At 44.9% G+C, this 21,846-nt stretch overlaps 1 protein-coding gene across 2 annotated transcripts; it reads right to left on the bottom strand.

Annotated features, from left to right (window-relative positions):
- Nucleotides 1-872: 872 nt before the first annotated feature.
- REEP2 (receptor accessory protein 2) lies at nucleotides 873-20,176 on the bottom strand. Of its 2 annotated transcripts, XM_075103072.1 has the most exons (9): nucleotides 19,969-20,176; nucleotides 19,540-19,612; nucleotides 12,274-12,350; nucleotides 11,043-11,111; nucleotides 10,717-10,837; nucleotides 10,040-10,153; nucleotides 9,511-9,658; nucleotides 9,052-9,209; nucleotides 873-4,019 (listed from the first exon to the last, which is right to left on the bottom strand). In XM_075103072.1, exons 1-9 carry the CDS (start codon nucleotides 20,157-20,159, stop codon nucleotides 3,945-3,947), a joined length of 1,026 nt encoding a protein of 341 aa, XP_074959173.1. In that variant the 5' UTR covers nucleotides 20,160-20,176; the 3' UTR covers nucleotides 873-3,944. The 2 variants fall into 2 exon arrangements, with proteins under 2 accessions (XP_074959173.1, XP_074959174.1); XM_075103073.1 differs by lacking the exon at nucleotides 11,043-11,111 and having other exon boundaries at nucleotides 19,969-20,175.
- Between the last annotated feature and the right edge of the window lie 1,670 nt (nucleotides 20,177-21,846).

The following is a 21,846-nucleotide window of genomic DNA, read 5'->3' as shown; positions in this document are numbered from 1 at the left end:
TGCAGATCAGAGAACCAGCAAAGTATTCCACAGTTAGCCCACTTTCCTCCTAAGGCACTGCATTTCCTGCTGTTTAAGATGGCAAATAAAGAACAATTTCTGGAAAGTCAGAGTTCTCTAGAAATCTTGCTTTTCAAGGCAGAAATGACTGGCAGAAATTACTATATTGTGAGGGAGTCATACTTCCAAGAGGAATGTATAAAAAAAGAAAGCACTGCACTGCAAAAGGCCAATGAACGGAACTCAATTCCCTAAAGGGGGAAGGCATAGCTTCCCCAGAACAAGCTTTGCAATTTTAAAAACACCAGTGTCCTCCTCTCTAATACACCCTCCACCTGCCAAGCAAGTTAATCTAGTCTAACAGAAATCAGTCCCCCAGACTCAGAAACATAATGCTGGAGAATCAGAAACTCAATAAAGAACAGTAAGAAATTAAGATTTTTAGTTGAAGTGTAGGGTTTAAAACCTGACAGTAGCCTCCCCTGTCTTTTCCTATTTCTTGCCCACCATGGAAGATACTGCCAGGCAAGAAAACATTTTTCCCTTTTATGCAGCAAAACATGAAGTTTCTCAGAAGGGAAACCACATTTCACTATTTTCTTTTCTAACAGCAGAACACTTATTCATGGTATTATAAAGCTGGATGTACATTTCTTTCCAAAAGGCAGTCATGGCTTCACTTTGTATCTCACGGTACAGGTATTTTAGGGTAATTTTTAGGCACACAAAGTTTGACACACGCACACCACACCCCCCCCGCCACACCCCACACCCCAACTTCAGGTATCATTTTCTGTTGCTGCGTTTCTGTGCCCAGGCATATTAGGGAAGGGGTGTAAACACTTACTGAACACAACGCTTCTAGTTCTATTGCTAGGTGAAGATTTAACAAGTTGCTAATTTGCACAACGAAGCCCACAGATGATACTGAGGAGAAACTACATTCCAGCATTTCCTGCTGAAAACACTGAACAACAGCTGATAAAAGCATTTTACCAAAAGAGCACATTCAGCGTTCTCATTAACAAGAGAATTTCTATGTAAGACCATGCCATCCAATGCAGAACTATAGAACTCACTAAGAGGTCACCTGGGTGGTGGCAGATCTGCAGAGGCTTTGATCAAGCAGAGCACAATCTAGCTGTCACATTTGTACTGGAAGAAGAAAATAGTGTCCGTGCTAAGACACTGTTCTTGCTCTGGGTAAGTTCTGCCACTTGACATCATCAGCTTCGTATCACACACTAGCTAATGGTCCCTGACTCTATTCCAGACTCTCCCTTACAACCAGACATCATTTAATTCCCTTGTACAACAAAAGCCAGAGTAAGACTGACCTGTACGTACGCATAGGCTAATGACATCAAGCATCAATGCTAAGTAAAAGATACTTAGCACAGGACCTAGCTCAGGAAGACAAAGGTAAATCCAAATGCCAAAACTGAGTCTTCAGAAATTCTTTCTGTGCTTCAAAGCAGGAAGAGGTGCTACAAATGAACTGGTTCTAGAAAACATTTTGGAAAGTCACTGTATGAAAACCGAGTAATCCGAGACTATCATAACGCATGCACAAGGGAAGGGCATGAAGATCAACGTAAGAGGAGACTAACCAATCCTTGTCTTCCAAATCAAGTCTCTCACAATGATTTACATAAATAATTTGCTATGGAAATTTTTAGTTAATTTTTTTTTTCCCCAAGAAATGTGGTCATAGAGATATTTGGTATATAGAGAATAATGGTTCTATCCTGTTCAGCACAGTAAAATCTAGGCTAGCAATTCCTCACAACTGAATCTTCTACATAATCAGTAAAGATTTTTATCCCTCATTTGGAGGGAGAAATTTCCTTTGGAAACAGAAAGAATTCCTGCTTCAGGACATGCCTTTGCACATACTAGTGAGACACGTATACAATGTTTGCTAACAAACCAAAAAGAACAAAATACCTGTGTTTGTTTGTTTGTTTTTTGTGAAACTCAAAACCAAATTTTTTTTTCTACTGGCTTCTGGATAAGGCCTTGTGGATAGTTTAGGACAAGCACTTCTGACAAGATGCAAGTTTCTGACATGGTCTGTCAAGATTTCAATTTTTAAAAGCTACAAATAAAAGTAAAACCAACTTGTTTCCTAAAAAAATAGTCAATTCATAACAATTTGCCACCAAGACAATGGGAAACTAGAAAAGAAAAATCAGTCCTAATCTTCAACTTCAAAAACTTTTGAAGGGCTATTCCCTAGGACAGAAATATTTGTGGAACGTTAATTGCAGAAGTGCTTCTATGCATTGTCAATAGCAAAATACTGGGCTCCATGAAGAATCCACTGTAATTTCAGAAATGTGACAGTAAAAGACATGGGCAAACAGAAATGCCTGTACCTAGAGCTAAGAATGGTCTTCAGTAGGGAAGGAGGAGCCAGGTTCGTTTTATGACTAGTTTCAGTAAAGATTAAGACCATCAAGTATTCCTGCAGACAACCATGTCTATAATGGTACTCCCCCATTATAGATCTCAACAACAGGAACCCTACTCATCTCAAATTCCTATAGACTGTGCTCGCATGTGTACGGGGGAAATCTGCCCTTAATGTTCAACAGATTAGAATCCAACATGGCTTGGCATGATGCAAGTTTTCTCCGCAGCACTGCAATTTCACTCCCATGATACATATTCTACATTAAGTGTAGTTCTGTCCCAAGTGTTACATATTGCTCAAGTCTCAGGACCTTGATAAACATGGCACATGGTCAGACAGAAAATTTGTGCAAGGGCTGCAGTAGGATAAAGCAAGAGGATTGATTAATCACAGTATTGTGCCCTACTCTCTGCTTTTTATCCCCTGTAAATGGAATCCTGGAATTAGTGAAATTCATACATCAGCTATTTGTCAGTTCTTATGCCCTGAGGATTGGATCTCCTAAAGCTGAGAGATAAGGGCTTCTGAAATTCTCAAGTATGCCTGCAGACTGTATTGAGCCAGATTTTCCCCAGTCGTCTGCTAGAATGAAAGAATTTGTCTGTAGTAAAAAGCATCAGGATGACATGGAGTTCAACCACTAAATGGCAAAGCAACAGTCTCCCTGCCAACCTTCCCACTGCATGGGACTCGCCTCACTCTCACAGGAATCAAAGTGAACAACAGAACCTGAAAAAAAATTCAAGCAGCTTCAAAAAGAGCCAAAATCTTACAGATGCCCAACTTTCCTTCTCAATAGTTAACTCTTGGAGATACCTGTATCCATGTATCACCTGTATCACATGCGCATATAGCAGCACATTTTCTTCATTACTCAGTTTTTCAATCATCTCCCTTCACCTTCCAGAAAAAATAAAATAAAACCCAACCTCTTCATCTTCAAGTACTAGTAGCAGGAATCTAGCATACACCTCCCATAAGCTAGTCCTTTATGTTCAAGAGCACTCACCACACATCATTTCAGTCACTTTCTCAAAGGGGATGGACATGACAGGTACAGTCCATTCTTAAGGAAGATGAACCATGGTGGGCACTTCTTAACAACATGCAGCTGCAGAAGAATACCCAGAGCAAGATAAGACATTTTAGGGAGCCACCCACCCTGTGGAACTCCAGTGTCTACTATTTTTCCAGCTTCTGTGCAATGGATGCCTGTAATCCTAGTCAGTTCTTTCAGCAAAGATTCTCCCCGACTAGGGTTATACAGTGGGAATTCCAAGGCTACAGGCTATGTACAGACATATCAGCATTCCCTCCAACAGAGAGATGAAAAGGAGAAAATTCCTGAGGATGTGTATCCTCTACTCCGTTTTCTGAATCCCAGCCTCCCCCTTGCCTTGGAATGAGCTCTACAAAGCAGTATCTGTTATGTACATGAATCTCAGCTCCCTTCCTTTGGGGAGTTTCCCCTCAAAAGTAACAGGCAAATCCTGGGACAGAGACAGGTGCTGGGGAGGGGGAGGTCTGCTTAGGATGACTCGCCAGAAGCAAGAGAGCCTGCAGCTTTCTTCTTGGGGCGGGCTTTCACACTCCTTACTGGAAGCTGAGGAGAAAGAGAAAGAGGCATATTAGGTTAGTTTATTTTAACACCTAAATCTATAACAGAAAGATACAGGAATGCAGAGTAAAAATAGGACAACTACAACACGATGACCCCATTCATGTCATCCATTGTTTCAAAAAGGCTATTTAACTCAAGAAGCTATATAAGCTCGAAAAGTGGGCCCATGTGAACAGCATGAGGCTCAACAAGACCAAGTGCAGGGTCCTGCACCTGGGTGGGGGCAACCCCCAGTATCAATATAGGCTGGGGGATGAAAGGATTGGGAGCAGCCCTGTGGAGAAGGACTTGGGGGTACTGGTTGATGAAAAGCTGGACATGAGCTAACAAGGTGCGCTCGCAGCCCAGAAGGCCAACCATATTCTGGGCTGCATCAAAAGAAGTGAGGCCAGCAGGTCAAGGGAGGTGATTCTGCCTCTACGCCGCTCTGATGAGACCCCACCTGGAGTTCTGGGTCCAGCCCTGAGGTGCCCAGCACAAGACAGGCATGGCCCTGTTGGAGCAGGTCCAGAGGAGGGTCATGAAAATGATGAGAGGGCTGGAACACCTCTCCTATGAAGAAAGGCTGAGGCAGTTGGGCTTGTTCAGCCAGGAGAAGAGAAGGCTACAGGGAGACCTTACTGCAGCCTTCCAGTCCTTAAAAGGGGCTTATAAGAAAGATGGGGACAAACTTGTTAGTAGGGCCTGCAGCAACAGGACAAGGGGTAATGGTTTTAAACTAAAAGAGGGCAGATTCAGACTAGATATAACAAAGACATTTTTTACAATGAGGGTAGTGAAGAACAGGTTGCCCAGAGGGGTTGTGGATGCCCCATTCTGGAAACATTTGAGGTCAGGTTGGATGGGGCTCTGAGCAACCTGATCTAGTTGAAGACGTCCCTGCTCATTGCAGGGGGGTTGGACTAGGTGACCTTTAAAGGTCCCTTCCAACCCAAACTATTCTATGATTCTAACCATTCCATTTGTTTTTGGTTAGTAAACAATTCACTCTGAGTATATCCATCAAATAGCAACCAGAAGAGGAAGACATTCTGAAACAAGACAAGTGTAATAATAAAATTGAAATCAGCTGTCTCAACACAAGATCAGACATAGCGATATTTCTAATTGGCAACATTCATATAATGCCTCACTGCTGTAATTTTTCTGCTTCTTGACTGCCATGCCAAATGCTGTTCTCTGAAAGATGTAGAAACATCTTGAACTATTTTGCACACTTTACTGCACTGTCTTTCATTCTAGATATTGGTAAGAAGAGTGAATTTATGATCTACGATGCATTCAGCCCTTCTGGGCAATCTTGGAGATCTCAGAATCACAGAAAGGCAGGGGTTGGAAGGGACCTCTGGAGATCATCTCGTCCAATCCCTCTGCTTGAGCAGGCACACCTAGAGCAGGGTGCCCAGGACTGTGTCCAGGAGGGTTTTGAGTGTCTCCAGGGAAAGAGACTCCACACCCTCTCTGGGCAGCCTGTTCCACTGCTCTGCCACCCTCACAGTAAACAAGTTTTTTCTCATATTTAATGGGAACTTCCTGTGTTCCAACTTGTGCCCGCTGCCTCTTGTCCTGTCATGGGGCACCACTGAAAAGAGTCTAGTCTCATCATCCTGACACCTGCCCTTCAGGTATTTACAAGTATTGATGAGATCCCCCCTCAGTCTTCCCTTCTCCAGGCTGAACAAACATGTCTTTCAGCCTTTCCTCATACGGGGGATGCTCCAGTCCCCCGATCATCTCGGTAGCTCTCTGCTGGACTTGCTCAAGCAGTTCTCTGTCAGTCTTAAACTGGAGGCCCAGAACTGGACACAGTACTCCAAATTCTGTCTCACTAGGGTAGAGTAGACAGGGACGATAGCCTCCCTCAACCTGCTGGCCACACTCCTTTTAATGCACTCCAGGATACTATTGGCCTTCTTGGCCACCAGGGCACGTTGCTGGCTCAGGGTCAGCTTGCTGTCCACCAGCACTCCCAGGTCCTTCTCAACAGAGCTGCTTTGCAGCAGGTCAGCCCCCAGCCTGTACTGGTGCAGGGGCTTGTTCCTCCCCAGGTACAGAGCCTTGCACTTGCTGAATTTCATGAGGTTCCTCTCGGCCCAGCTCTGCAGCCTGTCCAGGTCTCACTGGGTGGCAGCACAGCCCTCTGGTGTATCAGCCACTCCTCCCAGCTTGGTATCATCAGCACACTTTCTGAGGTTACACTCTATCCCATCGTCCAGGTCATCGATGAATATATTGAACGGGGATGGACCCAGTACAGACCCCTGGGGAACAACACTAGTTATGGGCCTCCAACCAGACTCTGCCCCGTTGATCACGACTCTGAGCATTGTTGTTGAACCAGTTCTCTGTCCATCTCACTGTCCACTCATCCAACCCATACTTCCTTAGCTTGTCTATGAGGATGCCATGGGAAAGAGTGTTGAATGCCTTGCTGAAGTTGAGACAGACAACAACCACTGCTCTCCCTTTGTCGACCCAGCCAGTCACACCATGATACAAAGCTATCAGGTTGGTCAAGCATGATCTTCTCTTGGTGAATCCATGTTGACTACTTCTGATAACCTTCCTTTCCTCTACATGCCTGGAGATGATCTCCAGGACGAACTGCTCCATCACCTTTCTGGGGATGGAGGTGAGGCTGACTGGCCTATAGTTTCTTGGGTCCTCCTTCTTGCCCTTTCTGAAGATTGGAGTGACGTTTGCTGTCCTCCAGTCCTTGGGCACCTCTCCTGTCCTCCACCACCTTTCAAAGATGACGGGAAAGTGGCTCAGCAAGAACAGCCGCCACTCCTTCAGCACTCACGGGTGCACCCCATCAGGGCCCATGGATTTGCAAGGATCCAGTTTGGCTACGTGATCTTTGACCCAATCTTCCTCAACCAAGGGAAAGTTCTCCCTTCTCCAGATTTTTTTCTCTCTCCTCTGGGGGCAGGGATGCCCGAGCACCAGCCTTAGCAGTAAAGACCAAGGCAAAGAAGGCATTCAATAACTCTGCCTTCTCTGCATCCTGCTTCACCAGGTCCCCTTCCTTGTTCAGCAGTGGGCCCACTGTACCCCCAGACTTCCTTTTACTGCTCTTCTGCCTGACTTCTTCCTGCTAGGGATGCACCAATCATGAGCTCGGAGGAAATGGTCCTTGAATACTGACCAGCTCTCTTGGACACCCCTGCCTGCTAGAGCCCTAACCCATGGGATTCCTCCAAGCAAGTCTTTGAGGAGGCCAAAGTTGGCCCTCTTGAAGTTGAAGGTTGTAATCCTACTTGTCGCCCAGGTTCTACCACTCAGTATCCTGAACTCGACCATCTCATGGTCACTGCAGCCAAGGCTACCCCCAACTCTCGCATCCTCAACCAGCCCTTCCTTGTTTGTTAGTATAAGGTTGAGCAGAACATCTCGCCTTGTTGGTTCTTCCACCACTTGCATCAGAAAGTTGTTCTCAATGCTCTCAGGAACCTTGTGGATCGTGCATGGCTTGCTGTGTTGCTTTTCCAGCAAATATCAGGGTGGTTGAAGTCCCCCACAAGGACCAAGGCCTGTGATTGTGAGGCTACTTCACATCTCAGTCAAAGGCCTCCTACAATTCCTACATCTGAACCAAATGTCCAAACAGACTGAGCATATAAACCAATATGCCTGCAAAGGGCTTAATCAGGATTTCTGTATTCACAATAAACAGCATAGAAGAGTCGTTATTGTCTTTTAATGATTTCACTTTAAAAATTCCTCACTAGGAAGCCTGGAATCAAATTTTGTTATCTTGTTTCCCTGCTCCTGTCTAATATGCTACAGAGACAGCAGAGGGGTCGGCTCAGAAATAAGCCTTGGGAATTTAAAAAAGATCCAGGCTCATTTTAAATGCATCTTTAGACATGCATGTCCACCCTCAGGTATGTTCAAAAGCCATGGTCCTGGGAAACCAGCTCTAGATGGCATTGTTCAAGCAGTGGGGATGGACCACATGATCTCCAGAGGTCCCCTCCAACCTCAATTATTCTGTGATTCTGTTACAAAAATTAATCACGTGCAAAGGTGTCCTGTACACTGTAAAATCAGGTTAACAGGATGACTTATAATGATGCTCTAAGCAATTAGTTTCCTCCAAATCATTTAATATTTAGCCTGAAAAGCTCAATGTGAGCCAGTCATATAGCACTCTATCTTAAATAAAAATTAAAAATAAAATTAGGAGTCCAAGCTGAATCAGGCAAATAGAACCCCAACTTCACAAAAACGGAGAAGCATTTTATCATGTATAAATCAAACCACAAGAAATGTTCAAGTAAGAGTCAAAACCTGGAAAGCAGCACCTCAAAGCATATTCTACAAAACACACCAACAGCTGAAAAAAAAAGATTGTTAAGCTAAAATGTCTCTTGGACACAATTGCATTTATTTTCACGTGTGGTTTACTTTAATAATAAGAATACAGGCAACTCATGTCCCATCTGAATGGCTGTAAATATCTTGGATCATCACATGGTCATATGGAGGGGACAGCTCAACAATGACCAGTTACCTAAACTTCAAGACAAAACCCTGGGGTTGGGGGGAGCGGTGGAGATGGGGAATGGTGTGGTGGAGGAAATTACATTTTCTCCATATCTAATACGCAGAAGTCCAGGAACCCCTAAGTGGGTACAGAACTGTTGCATTTTAGATGAGGAGAAAGTGGCGTCCCAGAGATAAATGTCACAGTAGTATTATATATTCAGACTGTAACAGACAGGAGAGAGGATATAGTCAACAAAACATGTTAAAAATATCTAAAGCCCCACCCTTCAACACAAAATCTGAATGAAAGCAAAGCTGGGTCCTGGCTTATGACAGAAACTTACAGGCATGTTAAAAATACAAAAGCTAGAGACTAGTATAGCAAGCAGACAGCAAGTCCTCTGATGTAGTCTAACAAAGTTTATACAAACAGCTTCTAAAAGCACCAGGATTATGAAGCCAGAGCCTTCCAACAAAGCTCACAAATCAACACTGTGCTGGGAATATTTACACACCATCTCACCTCAGCTTTCATCATCTTCTTAGGAGTTTTGAGACTCTGGGTACGTTTAGGAAGTTTGTCTCCTGCATCTTCATCTGATGGGTCTGTTCTAGCCTCCGATGGGGTTCCATTAGACCTCTGTACCACACTGCTCTCCTCTCCTGAGGAGTAACAGGAAGCTAAGGAATAAGAGAGAAAGTTTTAGCAAATACTTTTGAAAAATCACAGGAAGTGTAAAATGGCCCACCCTGGACCACATGAAAGGGAGTCGTCAACAATCCTTAAGGAGGATAATCCAAAAAGTACAGGGATGTGCTAGTAGATGGGAAGGGACTAGGGAAGACAATGCAACTTCTCCCAGATAATCTCGAATCTTGTAGTCCGTCTGAGACCCAATGCATGAAAAGTCCAGGGAACTCCTCCTCCCCTCCTGGCCCACCACATGAGGCCTCATAATGGCCCAGCAGGGGTGTTCTGTACCTGAATCCTCAATCGTTTCAAGAAGACTCCCACCAGAGGGGTGCAGCTGTGGCTCATGGCTTCGCATATGTACAGTATCTTCATCTCGGATCAGAGTGAGATCCTGCATGCTGAAACTTCGCAGCTTCTCAGACAGAACTCCCTGGCCCTAAGAGGACATAAAAATTAGGGTCAAGGGCACTTCATCTTCACCAAGATCATCTCGCGTGGGATCATTCAGAAGAGGAAAGGTGCCCTATTTGCCATTAGGGTACTCTGAAAAAACAGAGAAAGGGGAAAAAGAAAAGTATGCTCCCAAGACCAACAGAGAAGAGGTTAAAGCAAAATCCATTCCACTCTCCCTCTACTTTTCCGTAAGTGGAAAAAGAAAATGAAGGATGGGATTAACTGCAAGGCAAACTGGAGGAAAGGAAAAGTAGATTGGTGCCAACAAGTACCAGCATCCCTAACAGACCCACAGCACTAATGGCAGGCACACAAAACTAAACTGCTGGGGAATTCCTGAATGTTACGGAAGGTGTTGCATTACCTTTGCAGCTGCAGTAACTGCTGCATTGGCAGCAAGGTTTAACCCTCTCTTGCCAACTCGCATCATGGTTTCATAGCTCTTGTCACGAGCCTGAGTAATGTATTCATCAATTTCCTAGGGAGGCAATGTGGAACATGGCATTTAGCTCCTCGTTACAAACATGATCAAAGACTCCCCACCATTACCCTTAAAAACCCAAAGCTCATCTGGACATTTTTTCCAGGCTACCACCATCAGCTGTCATTGACCATGTAACTGCAGTTTCTCTGCTGCTTATAGAAAGCTCACAAATGCAACTTTTACTTAAAGTATGCCATCTCTGAATCGTAACAACTGAAACAAAGCAGTTGCTTATACTGACAATGTGAAAAAACAGCATGGCTACAGAACATGCTGCTCCTACTGTGATTCAAAGAGCTTAACTACAGACAGTGACTATAAGGGCTCATGACACTGGGTGAGCCAAACGTGCTTTCTAAGCATTAGGCAAACTACTGGCCACATGATGATCTTCAGTAAGCTGCAGTATGACATCATTGTCAGACACAGAATCATTCTACATCCACTAATGTCAGCACAAGCATGATTCGCACAGTTCAGTTTTTATTGTGGCATAACTGAATCAGAAGTCAGTCAGCTCCCAGACAGGTCAGTATCTTCTAACAACAAGCAAGTACCTTCTCCTTATTGGAGAGCGTTGGGTGCACAAACTTCCTGTAGAGGACACTGGAGCCCTTGGTGTAAGGGGAGAGCAGCCAAATCACAAATGCGATTTTCAGCTCGAAATAAAAGGGAAACCTGAGAGAAAGAGGGGAAAAAAAACAAAAGAGAGAGAGAGAGAGAAAGATGGAGAACTGGAATCCAGATCAGCACAGAGACAGATGGAGGTAACCGGTAGAGAGCAGCATAGACAGGAAGAGCAAAGGCAAGACAAAGGCTCAGAAACAAAAGAATCGGTATATCAGGTCAGAATAGCAGAACCCTCTGGAATCCTAGGACATACCTTCTTCGAGTCTCATTTAGTCTTTCATCCATAGCCATGAAAACTCCATAAACAGGGCATCTCTCAGCCCTGCAAACACACCAAATTAAAATCTGATAGCTACTCTCATCATTTTGAAGTTCGTTCAGAGAGTATCCACTGGATGTTATTATTATATTAGTTTCCCTCTCATTTTCCAAAATTTTCAACTATGTTTCTCAATAAATCTCAAGATCCTGCTAAGGTTCAGTGTCTGAAACTTCCAGTAGGTACTCCTCAGATAAGACACAAAAGCAGGATCAGTGTAAACAAAAAAAAGCAGGCAGCATGTAAGTCTTTCATCACTAACCCTTACCCAGTAAAGCCTCTGGGAAGATACAGGAGCAGAGACTGAAACAAGTGAATGCAAACTTTCTACTGTTTCTATTAGTAGTAGAAGACTTCTGTTTTCAGTGGTCCATTTTGAGCACGTGAACAAACCAATGCTCTTATACTTTTCAGATCTTTGTCTGCTTCTCAAAGTCTACGCAGGAAGATGCAAAACTGCTGAGCACTTTTGGAAGGCGTGTAGCCATTTCATGTTTCTTTAAAAGGTGCAACTTTTGCCTAGTATTCTTTCAGAGATGTATGCAAAGCTCAAGCACTAAAGCAGTGAGGAAACTGATGATATCCTGTCCCAAAGGTTCAGTTGAAGACAAGTAGCGATGACTTGTCATTTTTGGAGGCCTCCATATTGCCAAGCATGACACACAGCACTGAAAGGATTAAAAACCTGCTTCCCCTGACTCCGCTCCACCCCAACCCCCGCTGGTGGAAGAGAATGTTATCACACAAAACACCACTCAGAGCACAGACATGCATCTGATCTGCTCCTCCACACAACAGGCTCACAAAGCAAACCAGCTCCCTTCCTTCTACTGTCTTTTTTTTTTTTTTTTTTAGAGTGTCTCAGCCCACCATTTCTCAAACTTTACCAGTTCATGTTAACAGCTTCTCCAAAATACTTTGTTATGAATGGATGAAGATCGTCTTACAGATACCATGTATTTATTCTAACTGTTTGCAAGTATAGGAGATGAAACAGCTAGGACAGCAGCTGCTACCCACAATATTTACAAACTTGCAGACTCTTCATAGGGAAAACTCCTAAAGGAGAGAGAGTTTATTCTTAGGATCCTAACACTACTCCTTTCTTCTTTTAAAAAAACAAAAGAACAAAACCAAACAAAACCAAAACAACCAAGGAACTCACCAAGAAAGAACAATGTCTGTGAGTGTTTCTGCAGTGGTGAAAAAGGCAAACACAATCCAGTACATCATCCACTTCACCTGCAAAAGAGCACATCCATCAGATTCCAGGAAAAAGCGAAATCTCCTCAGTAAAACTGACGCATCATCTCCACACATTAAGAGGAATTCAACAACAAGAAGGCATATCTAATCAGTATCTAATCCTGCCCTTTTTTTTTTTCCCCTTGTATCATCAGTTTGGACAGGACCAGGTATCATTCACTTTACTTCTAAAGCAACTCTGTGAAACAAATGGTTAACTCATCAATGCAGCAACATCAATCAGCTCTTGTATGAAGAAGTGTGTGAATAATAACAAATCAACAGTAGCAACGGGGATCCCAGTGGCCGAGATATTTCAGAGAAGCTACATACCAGTAAATATTACTTCAGTATTAGGCAAAATAAAGACAATAATAATAAAAACAATTAGCAGATACACAGATATAGATAATGTAATGAAGAATATGTTTTTTGCAGAAAAAAAATTAATCTCACAAATGTAGCTGAATTCTTAGAAGGTTTCCATAAGGTCTTGCCATAGCGTTTCCCTTACAGGTAGGGTGTATGGAGTTTCTACAAAGTTTCCAACAGGCTTAAATAAACTCTCAAAGAAACTAAATTGTCAAGCATAAAAAGGAAGGGACTCTTGAGGATTAACTATTGGTTAAAAGAGAGGAAACAAAAGATAAAAAATAAATGGCAATTTTTCACATTGAGGAAAGTTAGCAGTGGAATGCCACAGGAATCAGCGTTAAGATCTGTGCTGCTCATCTTCACAAAAGATCTGGAAAAGGTTGCAAATAATAAGATGACAAATGTGCAGAAGATACTTTTCCATCCAGGGGACAAGGTATGAGTTGACTAAAGAATTCAGAAAGGGATCTATACTGACTGATGTCCAGTTGGCAGTTTTTTGCTTAACGTCATTAAACACAAAGGAATGAACTGACAGTATCTACTTTTTCCTAGTGAAAACTACTGCGGTTACATGAATTAGCTCATGCCACTCAGGAGTGGCCACTGTAGACAGCCTGACAAAACCATAAGCTCAGTGCTCACTAGAATTTTTCATTCTGCTTAAAAGAATGCTTAGGAGTATTAGAAGAGGAAATGAGAAGAACAGAAAACATTGCTTTGTTACTCTTTAAATAAACTGCGTGTTCACATCTTTGATACTACACACAGTCTCTTGCCCTCTGTTGTCTCCTACCACCCTCCACCCTAGGCTCTACAGCCAAAGACAAGAACAAATATAGCTCTTAAATAAACCAGCAGGATCAACTTCCAGAAGTCACTTAAGTGCAGATGCCCAGAAACTAGAAGAGCAGAAAGCAGAGAATACTCAAAAATGTTTTTTTTTCCTCTTTTGATGTTTGCAATCCACAGATTACAGATGCCTTCAAAAACTGTGGGTCTGGCCTGGTTTTGGCTGGGATAGTTAATTTTCTTCCTAGTAGCTGATATAGTGCTTTGGTTTGGATTTAGTATGATAATGTTGGTAGCACACTGATGTTTCAGTTTTTGCTAAGTAGTGCTTACACTAGTCAGGGACTTTTCAGCTTCTCATGCTCTGCCACATGCACAAGAAGCCAGGAGGAAGGACAGCCAGGACACCTGACTCAAACTGGCCAAAAGGATATTCCTGACCATGTGATGTCATGCTCGGTATATAAACTGGGTGGAGCTGGTCAGGGGGCAGCCATCGCTGCTCAAGGATGGGCTGGGTATTGGTCAATGGGTGGTGAGCTATTGCATTGTGCATCACTTGTTTTGAATATTCTTTTATCAGTTATTATTATTGTATCTTCCTATGCTGTCCTATTAAACTATCTTTATCTCAACCCACATGTTTTACTTCTTTTTTTTCTCCAATTCTCTCCCCCATCCCACCAGGGCAGGGGAGAAGGTAAGCAAGTGGCTGTGTGGTACTTAGCTGCTGCCTGGGTTTAAACCATGACAGGGTCAAACCAGGCTATATTTTTTTTTAATCCATTATAATCATAGAATCTTAGAATAGTTTGGGTTGGAAGGAACGTCTTCAACTAGATCAGGTTGCTCAGAGCCCCATCCAACCTGACCTCAAATGTTTCCAGAATGGGGCATCCACAACCCCTCTGGGCAACCCGTTCTTCACTACCCTCATTGTAAAAAATGTCTTTGTTATATCTAGTCTGAATCTGCCCTCTTTTAGTTTAAAACCATTACCCCTTGTCCTGTTGCTGCAGGCCCTACTAACAAGTTTGTCCCCATCTTTCTTATAAGCCCCTTTTAAGGACTGGAAGGCTGCAGTAAGGTCTCCCTGTAGCCTTCTCTTCTCCTGGCTGAACAAGCCCAACTGCCTCAGCCTTTCTTCATAGGAGAGGTGTTCCAGCCCTCTCATCATTTTCATGACCCTCCTCTGGACCTGCTCCAACAGGGCCATGCCTGTCTTGTGCTGGGCACCCCAGGGCTGGACCCAGAACTCCAGGTGGGGTCTCATCGGAGCAGCATAGAGGCAGAATTACCTCACTGGACCTGCTGGCCTCACTTACAGAATCATAGAATCAGTTAGGTTGGAAAAGACCTTTAAGATCATTGAGTCCAACCATGCAACTCTTCTCCCAAATCCACCATGCCCATATCTTGTGTTAACTACTGTTGCTGGCAGTTTGTTGTTCCCTCTCAAAGAGACATAAAGACTCTTCATTGACATGGGTAAAGAGTCACCCTTTCTACCAAAGGAAAACAGGGTGCTAAATAACTCACTGTATAATGTCATCAAGTAAACACTGTCACCATAATTACACTCAGACATGACTTCCTCATTATTTAGCCTGGTAGAAGAATATTCAGATTAAAAAAAAAAAAAGGACCACCAAGCTGGAACCAAGGTTTCTGGCCACAGGTCGCTGTGCTGTTTTTCTTCCCCTCACTTATATTCATCCCAATCTCCACAAAGGAATCCTCTGCTGAGCTGTTCAGCTTGACCTGCAGTTCTGAAATGATGGCCAGCAGATCTGCCTTCTCAGTCTGGAGCTGCTGCACCTGGGATTTCAGCTGCCTCACTTCCTTCTCGGGTGCCACGCAGCACTCCATTTCAGCTCCTTCTTCTTTTGATGCAGCCCAGGATATGGTTGGCTTTCTGGGCTGTGAGTGCATGTTGTTGGCTAGTGTCCCGCTTTTCATTCACCAGTACTCCCAAAGTCCTTCCCCGCAGGGCTGCTCTCCATCCCTTCATCCCCCCGCCTCTGTCGGTATCTGGGGGTTGCCCCCACCCAGGTGCAGGACCCTACACATGGTCTTGTTGAACTTTGTGAAGTTCACATGGGTCTACTTCTTGAGCTTGTCCAGGTCCCTCTGGATGACATACCATCCCTCAGGCACGTCAAATGCACCGCTCAGCATGGCGTCATCCGCAAACCTGCCGAGGGTGCACTCGATCCCACTATGTCACTGATGAAGATATTAAACAGTACTGGTCCCAGTACAGACCCCTGAGGGACACCACTTGCCGCTGATCTCCATCTGGACATTGAGCCATTGACTACTACCCTCTGGATGCCACCATCCAACCAATTCCTCATCCACTGAACAGTCCACCCATCAAATCCGTACCTCTCCAATTTAGAGAGAAGGATGTTGTGGGGGACCATAACAAAAGCCTTACAGAAGTCCAGACAGACAACATCCATAGCTCTTCCCTCGTCTACTGATGTAGTCACTCCACCACAGAAGGCCATTATGTTGGTCAGGCAGCACTTACCCTCGGTGAAGCCATGCTGGCTGTCTTGAATCACCTCCCTGTCCTCCAAGTGCCTTAGCATAGCTTCTAGGAGGATCTGTTCCATGATCTTTCCAGGCACAGAGGCGAGGCCAACAGGTCGGTAGTTCCTAGTGTCCTCCTCGCTGTCCTTTTTAAAAATGGGTGCAATGTTTCCCTTTTTCCAGTCACCAGGGACTTCACCTGACTGCCATGACTGCCCAGTTATCATGGAGAGTGGCTTGGCAACTACACCAGCCAACTGCTGATTGCAGAGTTCTGAGGAACTCTGGGATGCACCTTGTCAGGTCCCATAGACTTATGTATGGTCAGGTTCCTCAGGTGGTCACAAACCTGATCTTCTCTTACAGGGGGAAGGACTTTGCTTCCCCAGTCCCCATCTTGCAGTCCATCCACTTGAGAGGTGTGGGAAGAGAGGTTGCCAGTGAAGACCGAGGCAAAAAAGTTGTTGAGCACCTCAGCCTTCTCCTTGTTCATCAGAACCAGTTTACCAGTCTTGTTCTTCAGGGGGTACGCTTTCTGTGACCTTCCTTTTCTGGCTGACATACCTGTAGAAGCCCTTCTTGTTCTTTGCATTCCTTGCCAAGGTCAGCTTCAGCTGTGCCTTTGCCTTCCTGACCCCATCCCTACAAAGCCTGGCAACGTCCCTACACTCTTCCCAGGATACCTGTCCCTGCTTCCGCTGCCTGTGCATTTCCTGCTTGACCTTTAGTTTGGCCAGCAGGTCTTGACTCATCTATGACAGTCTCTTCCCTTTCTTTCCTGATTTCTTACATCTGGGTATCAAGACATCTTGCACTCTGTGGAAAGTGTCCCTAAAGATCTGCCAGCTTAAAAAGGAGTCAGGTCTTTGCTGCTCAAACTGATGACCGCCAACTTCAGCTAACTGCACACATGTAATCTCCCCAACTTGCACCAAGCATCTAAATAAATTCAATAAATGCAAAGGCATAACTGGAATAAAAGGAATGTAGATTTCACCAAAGCTGAAGATGGCATGGAGAAAGAAATTACTTTTAAAACAGTCTGAGCTGCTAGAAGCAGTTTGCCACAGCTGCTCACAGACTTACCACAAATTTATGTCATGGTGGGGGAGAAGAATAAGTTTGCGCTGTACTCTGATGCCACTGATGGACTGCTTGTGGTAGCTTGGTCTGTGTCAACTCAATCTTCAATACACCACACTCTCTAGCACAGACAAGATCTGCAAGATCTTTATTCCCTCGCCAGTGTTGCCTCTTAAGCCCTATGCACAAGGGGCAGTACATAGACACAGCTGGCTTTGAAAATGTGCAGCACAGCATTCAAGTTTTCCAATGACTTTTCACACGAAGAAAGCTTGAACAGATATCGGCCCCCTTTCCTGCGTTTAACAAAATTGTTTTTTCCCTGTCTTTCCTCTTATGTTGAGAAGGAAGAAGCCCTCCAAAGAGAAGTGAATTAGGCAGATGGCAGTTTAACATCTAAATGCTTATTTCTGAAGGACAAATAATTTATATACAAGATCAGTTTCAGCAGTTCAAATACAGTTCCTTCAACCAACTTCAGTGTTTTTACTGAAAATAAAAACAAGAAAAAATTTTCTGCTGCAGCAATCCAGAACTACCTCCTTCACGAAAGCTATATCAATGAAGCATTTTGCCAGTATGGCAAAAATGAATGCCATATTTTTCCACATCAGCCCTGGTGGGGCTTACAACCAGGCAATTAGTCGATATTATTGTTAAGACAACTTCAAGATCCAGTACCCGAGTATCATATTTCTTTTTCACCATCAGATTAGGGAAGTCTTATAGCAATTTAGATAACATCTACCAAAAGAAAATCAGATCAATAGAATATTTACATTCTGCAAGGAAACACAGCCTTTACGTACCTCAACAGCTAACCTACCCACAGAAAATAAGCAGGTTTTTACTGTAGAGAATGCCTACAAATTCAAAGGCTCCATATTTACCGGTTCTTTGAGCTCCGGAACAACCGTACTACAGACTGTTTTAAAAAGTGAGGTGGTTTTCTTCTTCCCCCTCAAGTTATCAACAAAACAATTTAAAGCTTCAAAATCTGAGTCTGTCTTCCAGTTACAGTATCTGTGTTAACTTTAACACAATCATGCCGTGAGACACACTCGTGAGCCAGAATAAAATTCTGCATTAAAAAAATACACATTTCATGCCACAAATGAAGGTCGTAGGCAACCGGAAGGAAAGAGGAGAAGAAGGGCAGAGAAGACAATAGTAATATGATACTACTTTATACATAACTTCAAAGGTAACTGTGAAGTCACAGGATCATGTGATTATTCAGATAGCTTCTTTCATGCTTTCTTTCAGTTTCTAATGATATTGTTAATAAACTTCAAAGTTCAGTAAGGTTCAGCATCGTATTTATGACTATATCTCTAATACTCACTTAAAACACTGTATCGGTGGTCAATGCCTCCTGAACGTTCACATTTTAACTTCTCTGCTGAGACCAGTATTTTAAAAACAAACCCACAAACCAAAAACACAACAACAAACCAACCAAAACCCAAAATATCTCAACCAGATGTTGTGGTTTGTAAAGCTGTCGGCTGCGAGCGAGACTCTCACCTCAGCAGGCACCTCCTTCAAAAACCAGTGGCTGAATTTTAATCCAATACAAGGAAAGGTCTAGGCAATTCTAGAGGACTGAAAGCAACATGAGACAAAAAAACCTGACTGTATCCTGCAATATTTATTTTTGACATACCATTTTGTAAGGCACAGAGCCAGTTGGATGAAGAGTCTCAAACTGCGCCACAGAGCAATATTGACAAATTATACCCTGTTCATCCATGTCACCTCTCTTCTCCATCAGGTTATTTCTCACCCTAGATAAACAGAAACTCAGCCCACCTATAAGCCGAAACAGCTGTCTCCACTGGGCAACTTAGAAACACCCCTTCTGTAAGAAGGCAACGCGTCACATCACTAAAAAGCATCTAGTATTTTAAATACAGTAATTGGAACAACGGTGTAGACAAAGACAGAGAAGGGGAAATGACTCCAGAAAGGGAGGAGGACGAAGCCTTTACCAACAGAAAACACCGATCAGAAGCAAGGTGGATAGGAAGACACAAGCCAAGCAGAATTACTCAGCCTTTCAGAAGAAAGCAAAAGCAATACTGGAGAAGCAGCATAAGGACACGGAGTAAGGATAAAGTTAGAGGAAAGAACTTGTTTCAGATGCTTCCAGACTACAGTGTTTTCCCCCACTCTCCCTTCCTCACTCAGCATCTCCTGAGGAAAAACAGCTGGCGTTTACGGTTTGAAACCTCCCGTGTCAGTAAGCGCCCTTCCTCGGCAACTCCTCCGGGGGCTGCCGGGGCTGCTGCTCGGGCAGCCCGGCTGTCCCGGCGCCCCAGGAGCCGGTGAGCCCCCTCCCCGGGGCCAGGCCCGGGGCCGGGCGGCCGCTGCGCCGGCACGCCGAGCGCGTACTCACGTATTCCTTCACGTTTTTCGTCTTCACGGCCTTGTAGGAGGAGTACGCAGGGTAGAGGGTGCCGAAGATGAGCCTGCGAGAAGAACAGACCCCTCAGCGCTTCGCGGCGTCCCGCGCTGCCAGCAGCCTCCGCCCGCCGCCACGGGGGACTCCCAGGCGGCTCCCGGCGGGACCCCGGTCTCCCGTGACCGCCCCAGGCGGGGCTCGGCCGCCCCCGCCGCGGCACCGCCCTTGGGCCACCACAGTCGGCGCCGACCCGCCGGTACGCGGCCGGCTGCGAGGCAGCCCCCACCCCACAGCCGCCGCCGCCGCCGCCCCCCCGATGCGCTGCAGCCCCGCTCCGGGCGGCGGCCACGTCCCTGGGCCACGCCGCAGGAACGCCCTACGCGGTGGCCTGCGCGTCCCTCCGCCCCGGCCGCCCGCACTCACACCACGAGGCGGGAGATGATCCAGGAGACCATGGCGGCGCCGGGCGGGCTCGGGCGGCGGCTCGGGGCCCGGCGGCGGCGAGAGGCGGCTCCTAAAGGGCAGGTTCCTGCAGCAAGCGCAGCCCCGCCCGGGTACTTGAAGGGGAGGAGCCGACGCGTCGGAGGCGAAGGGCCGCAGCGCGCCCTGAACATCCCGCCCGCGCCGCTGCAGAGGCCCGGCGGCTCGGGCCGCCCGCCCCGCACGGGGGACGCGCCCTGGGGAGAGCCGGGGCCCTGCCAGCGCCGGGGGGGGAGCCGCCGCCCCCGGGGGCGGGAAGGCTGACAGCAGCACAGTGGGAAAGGGACCTACTGGAAAGATGGTGGAGAGTAAAATGTGCAATGTAAGAAAATTACAGAAGAGAAAGTGCTGAATTAAGACCGCGGATGCTTCGGGAGACAGTAATACAGACCGCAGGAGAAGCCATCTTCCGGGAAGTTGCCTTCCCAAGGGAGCTCAAGACAACAGCGATTAAATGCTGCAAACAAAGAGATTAGTGAAGTTTAAAAGCATTTCAAAATCCCACGGCTCCCAGTTTCACCCCAAACCAGATATAAAACAAAACTAACTTGCTGACACGGAAGTCGGGATTATCAAACCGAAGGGATGAAGGATGTTACTTGCAGCTTCCAGGACAATTCAGCATCGCCTAGTGCTCCTATTCATAGAAACTTCAGCTGAGAGGCCAAGGACTGCTTAACTCTCAGACAAGGCTGAACGGGGTGGGGGGGAAGGGAAATAACCGTGTTGTAGGCTGGGAAGGCATATGGTGAAGCATACCAGAGTACCAGAAATTGTTATATTTTAACAACTCGCCAAGGAATACTGTTAAGAGAATCTTCCTCCTCAGTCAACGCCAGAGTTACTTAGTGGGCTCCTTTTGCCTGCACCTGGCAGCCTGTACATATGCATCACACTCAAGGATTGATAAGGCCCAGTACACAGATGTCTGAAGCGCACTATGACAACCATCATATAAGTTGTTTTTAATTTAAAAAAAAAAAAAAAGATTTGCTAGAAAACTGTTGTGGTTCTTCAGCTAACAAAAAAAACCCAAACCAAACCCTGAACAAAGGCACTATGGCAATGTCTAATTACTTGCCAAATAGTGTTTAGGAAAAGGAAAGAGACCAAAGAAAGAGTCAGAGCAAAAACAAAGAGCTGCTAGGGAAGAATTCTCTCATGAATACATGAACTTCAGTATAATGAGCAATGATGAAAAATACAAAACATTATCAACTTTCCATTGCATGTAAGAGTTGAAAACACAAATGCCTCTACAGACAGTGAACATTTTGTCATAGTCTTTTGGGTATGAATGGTCACAAAAAGATTGCATAAGGGACTGCACAATTTACACCATTGATAGCATAACTGACCCACAAATAGGATACAAGGTATCTGGTCTCACACATCCAAGTAACTAAAATACATACACCTTCACCAAAGCAATTTGATTTCTAACCACACCTCTTTCATATCAGGGACAAGGATGGCAACAGCTCTGGTACTTGAATAATGCGTTCATACACAGGTGGGTGGAAAATGCAAATAGTCAGAGACCTGGCAAGTACAATGCATAAAGCGTGTGCAAGTGCTAACTAACTAACTGCAGGATGGGTAAGTTGCACCTGAATAAAATGTGCCTTAGGGTTTTAAACTGTTTAACGTGCCAAGGAGCAGTATGAGGATTTACAGTGCATTAGAAATAAATGGTGGTTAGAACAATAGCATATGAACACCAACATTAGCAGAGCAGGTGGTCTTATGAATGTCTTATGTGGCAGCTCATTGTTAAGCAGCACATTGAGCTTTAGAGCAACTTCAGGAAAGGTATTTTAA

Source organism: Phalacrocorax aristotelis, chromosome 8, assembly GCF_949628215.1.
Source record: "Phalacrocorax aristotelis chromosome 8, bGulAri2.1, whole genome shotgun sequence".
Classification (NCBI taxonomy): domain Eukaryota; kingdom Metazoa; phylum Chordata; class Aves; order Suliformes; family Phalacrocoracidae; genus Phalacrocorax; species Phalacrocorax aristotelis.
The sequence above is the reverse complement of the archived record's forward strand: the minus strand, read 5'-3'. Positions and strand labels throughout refer to the sequence as shown.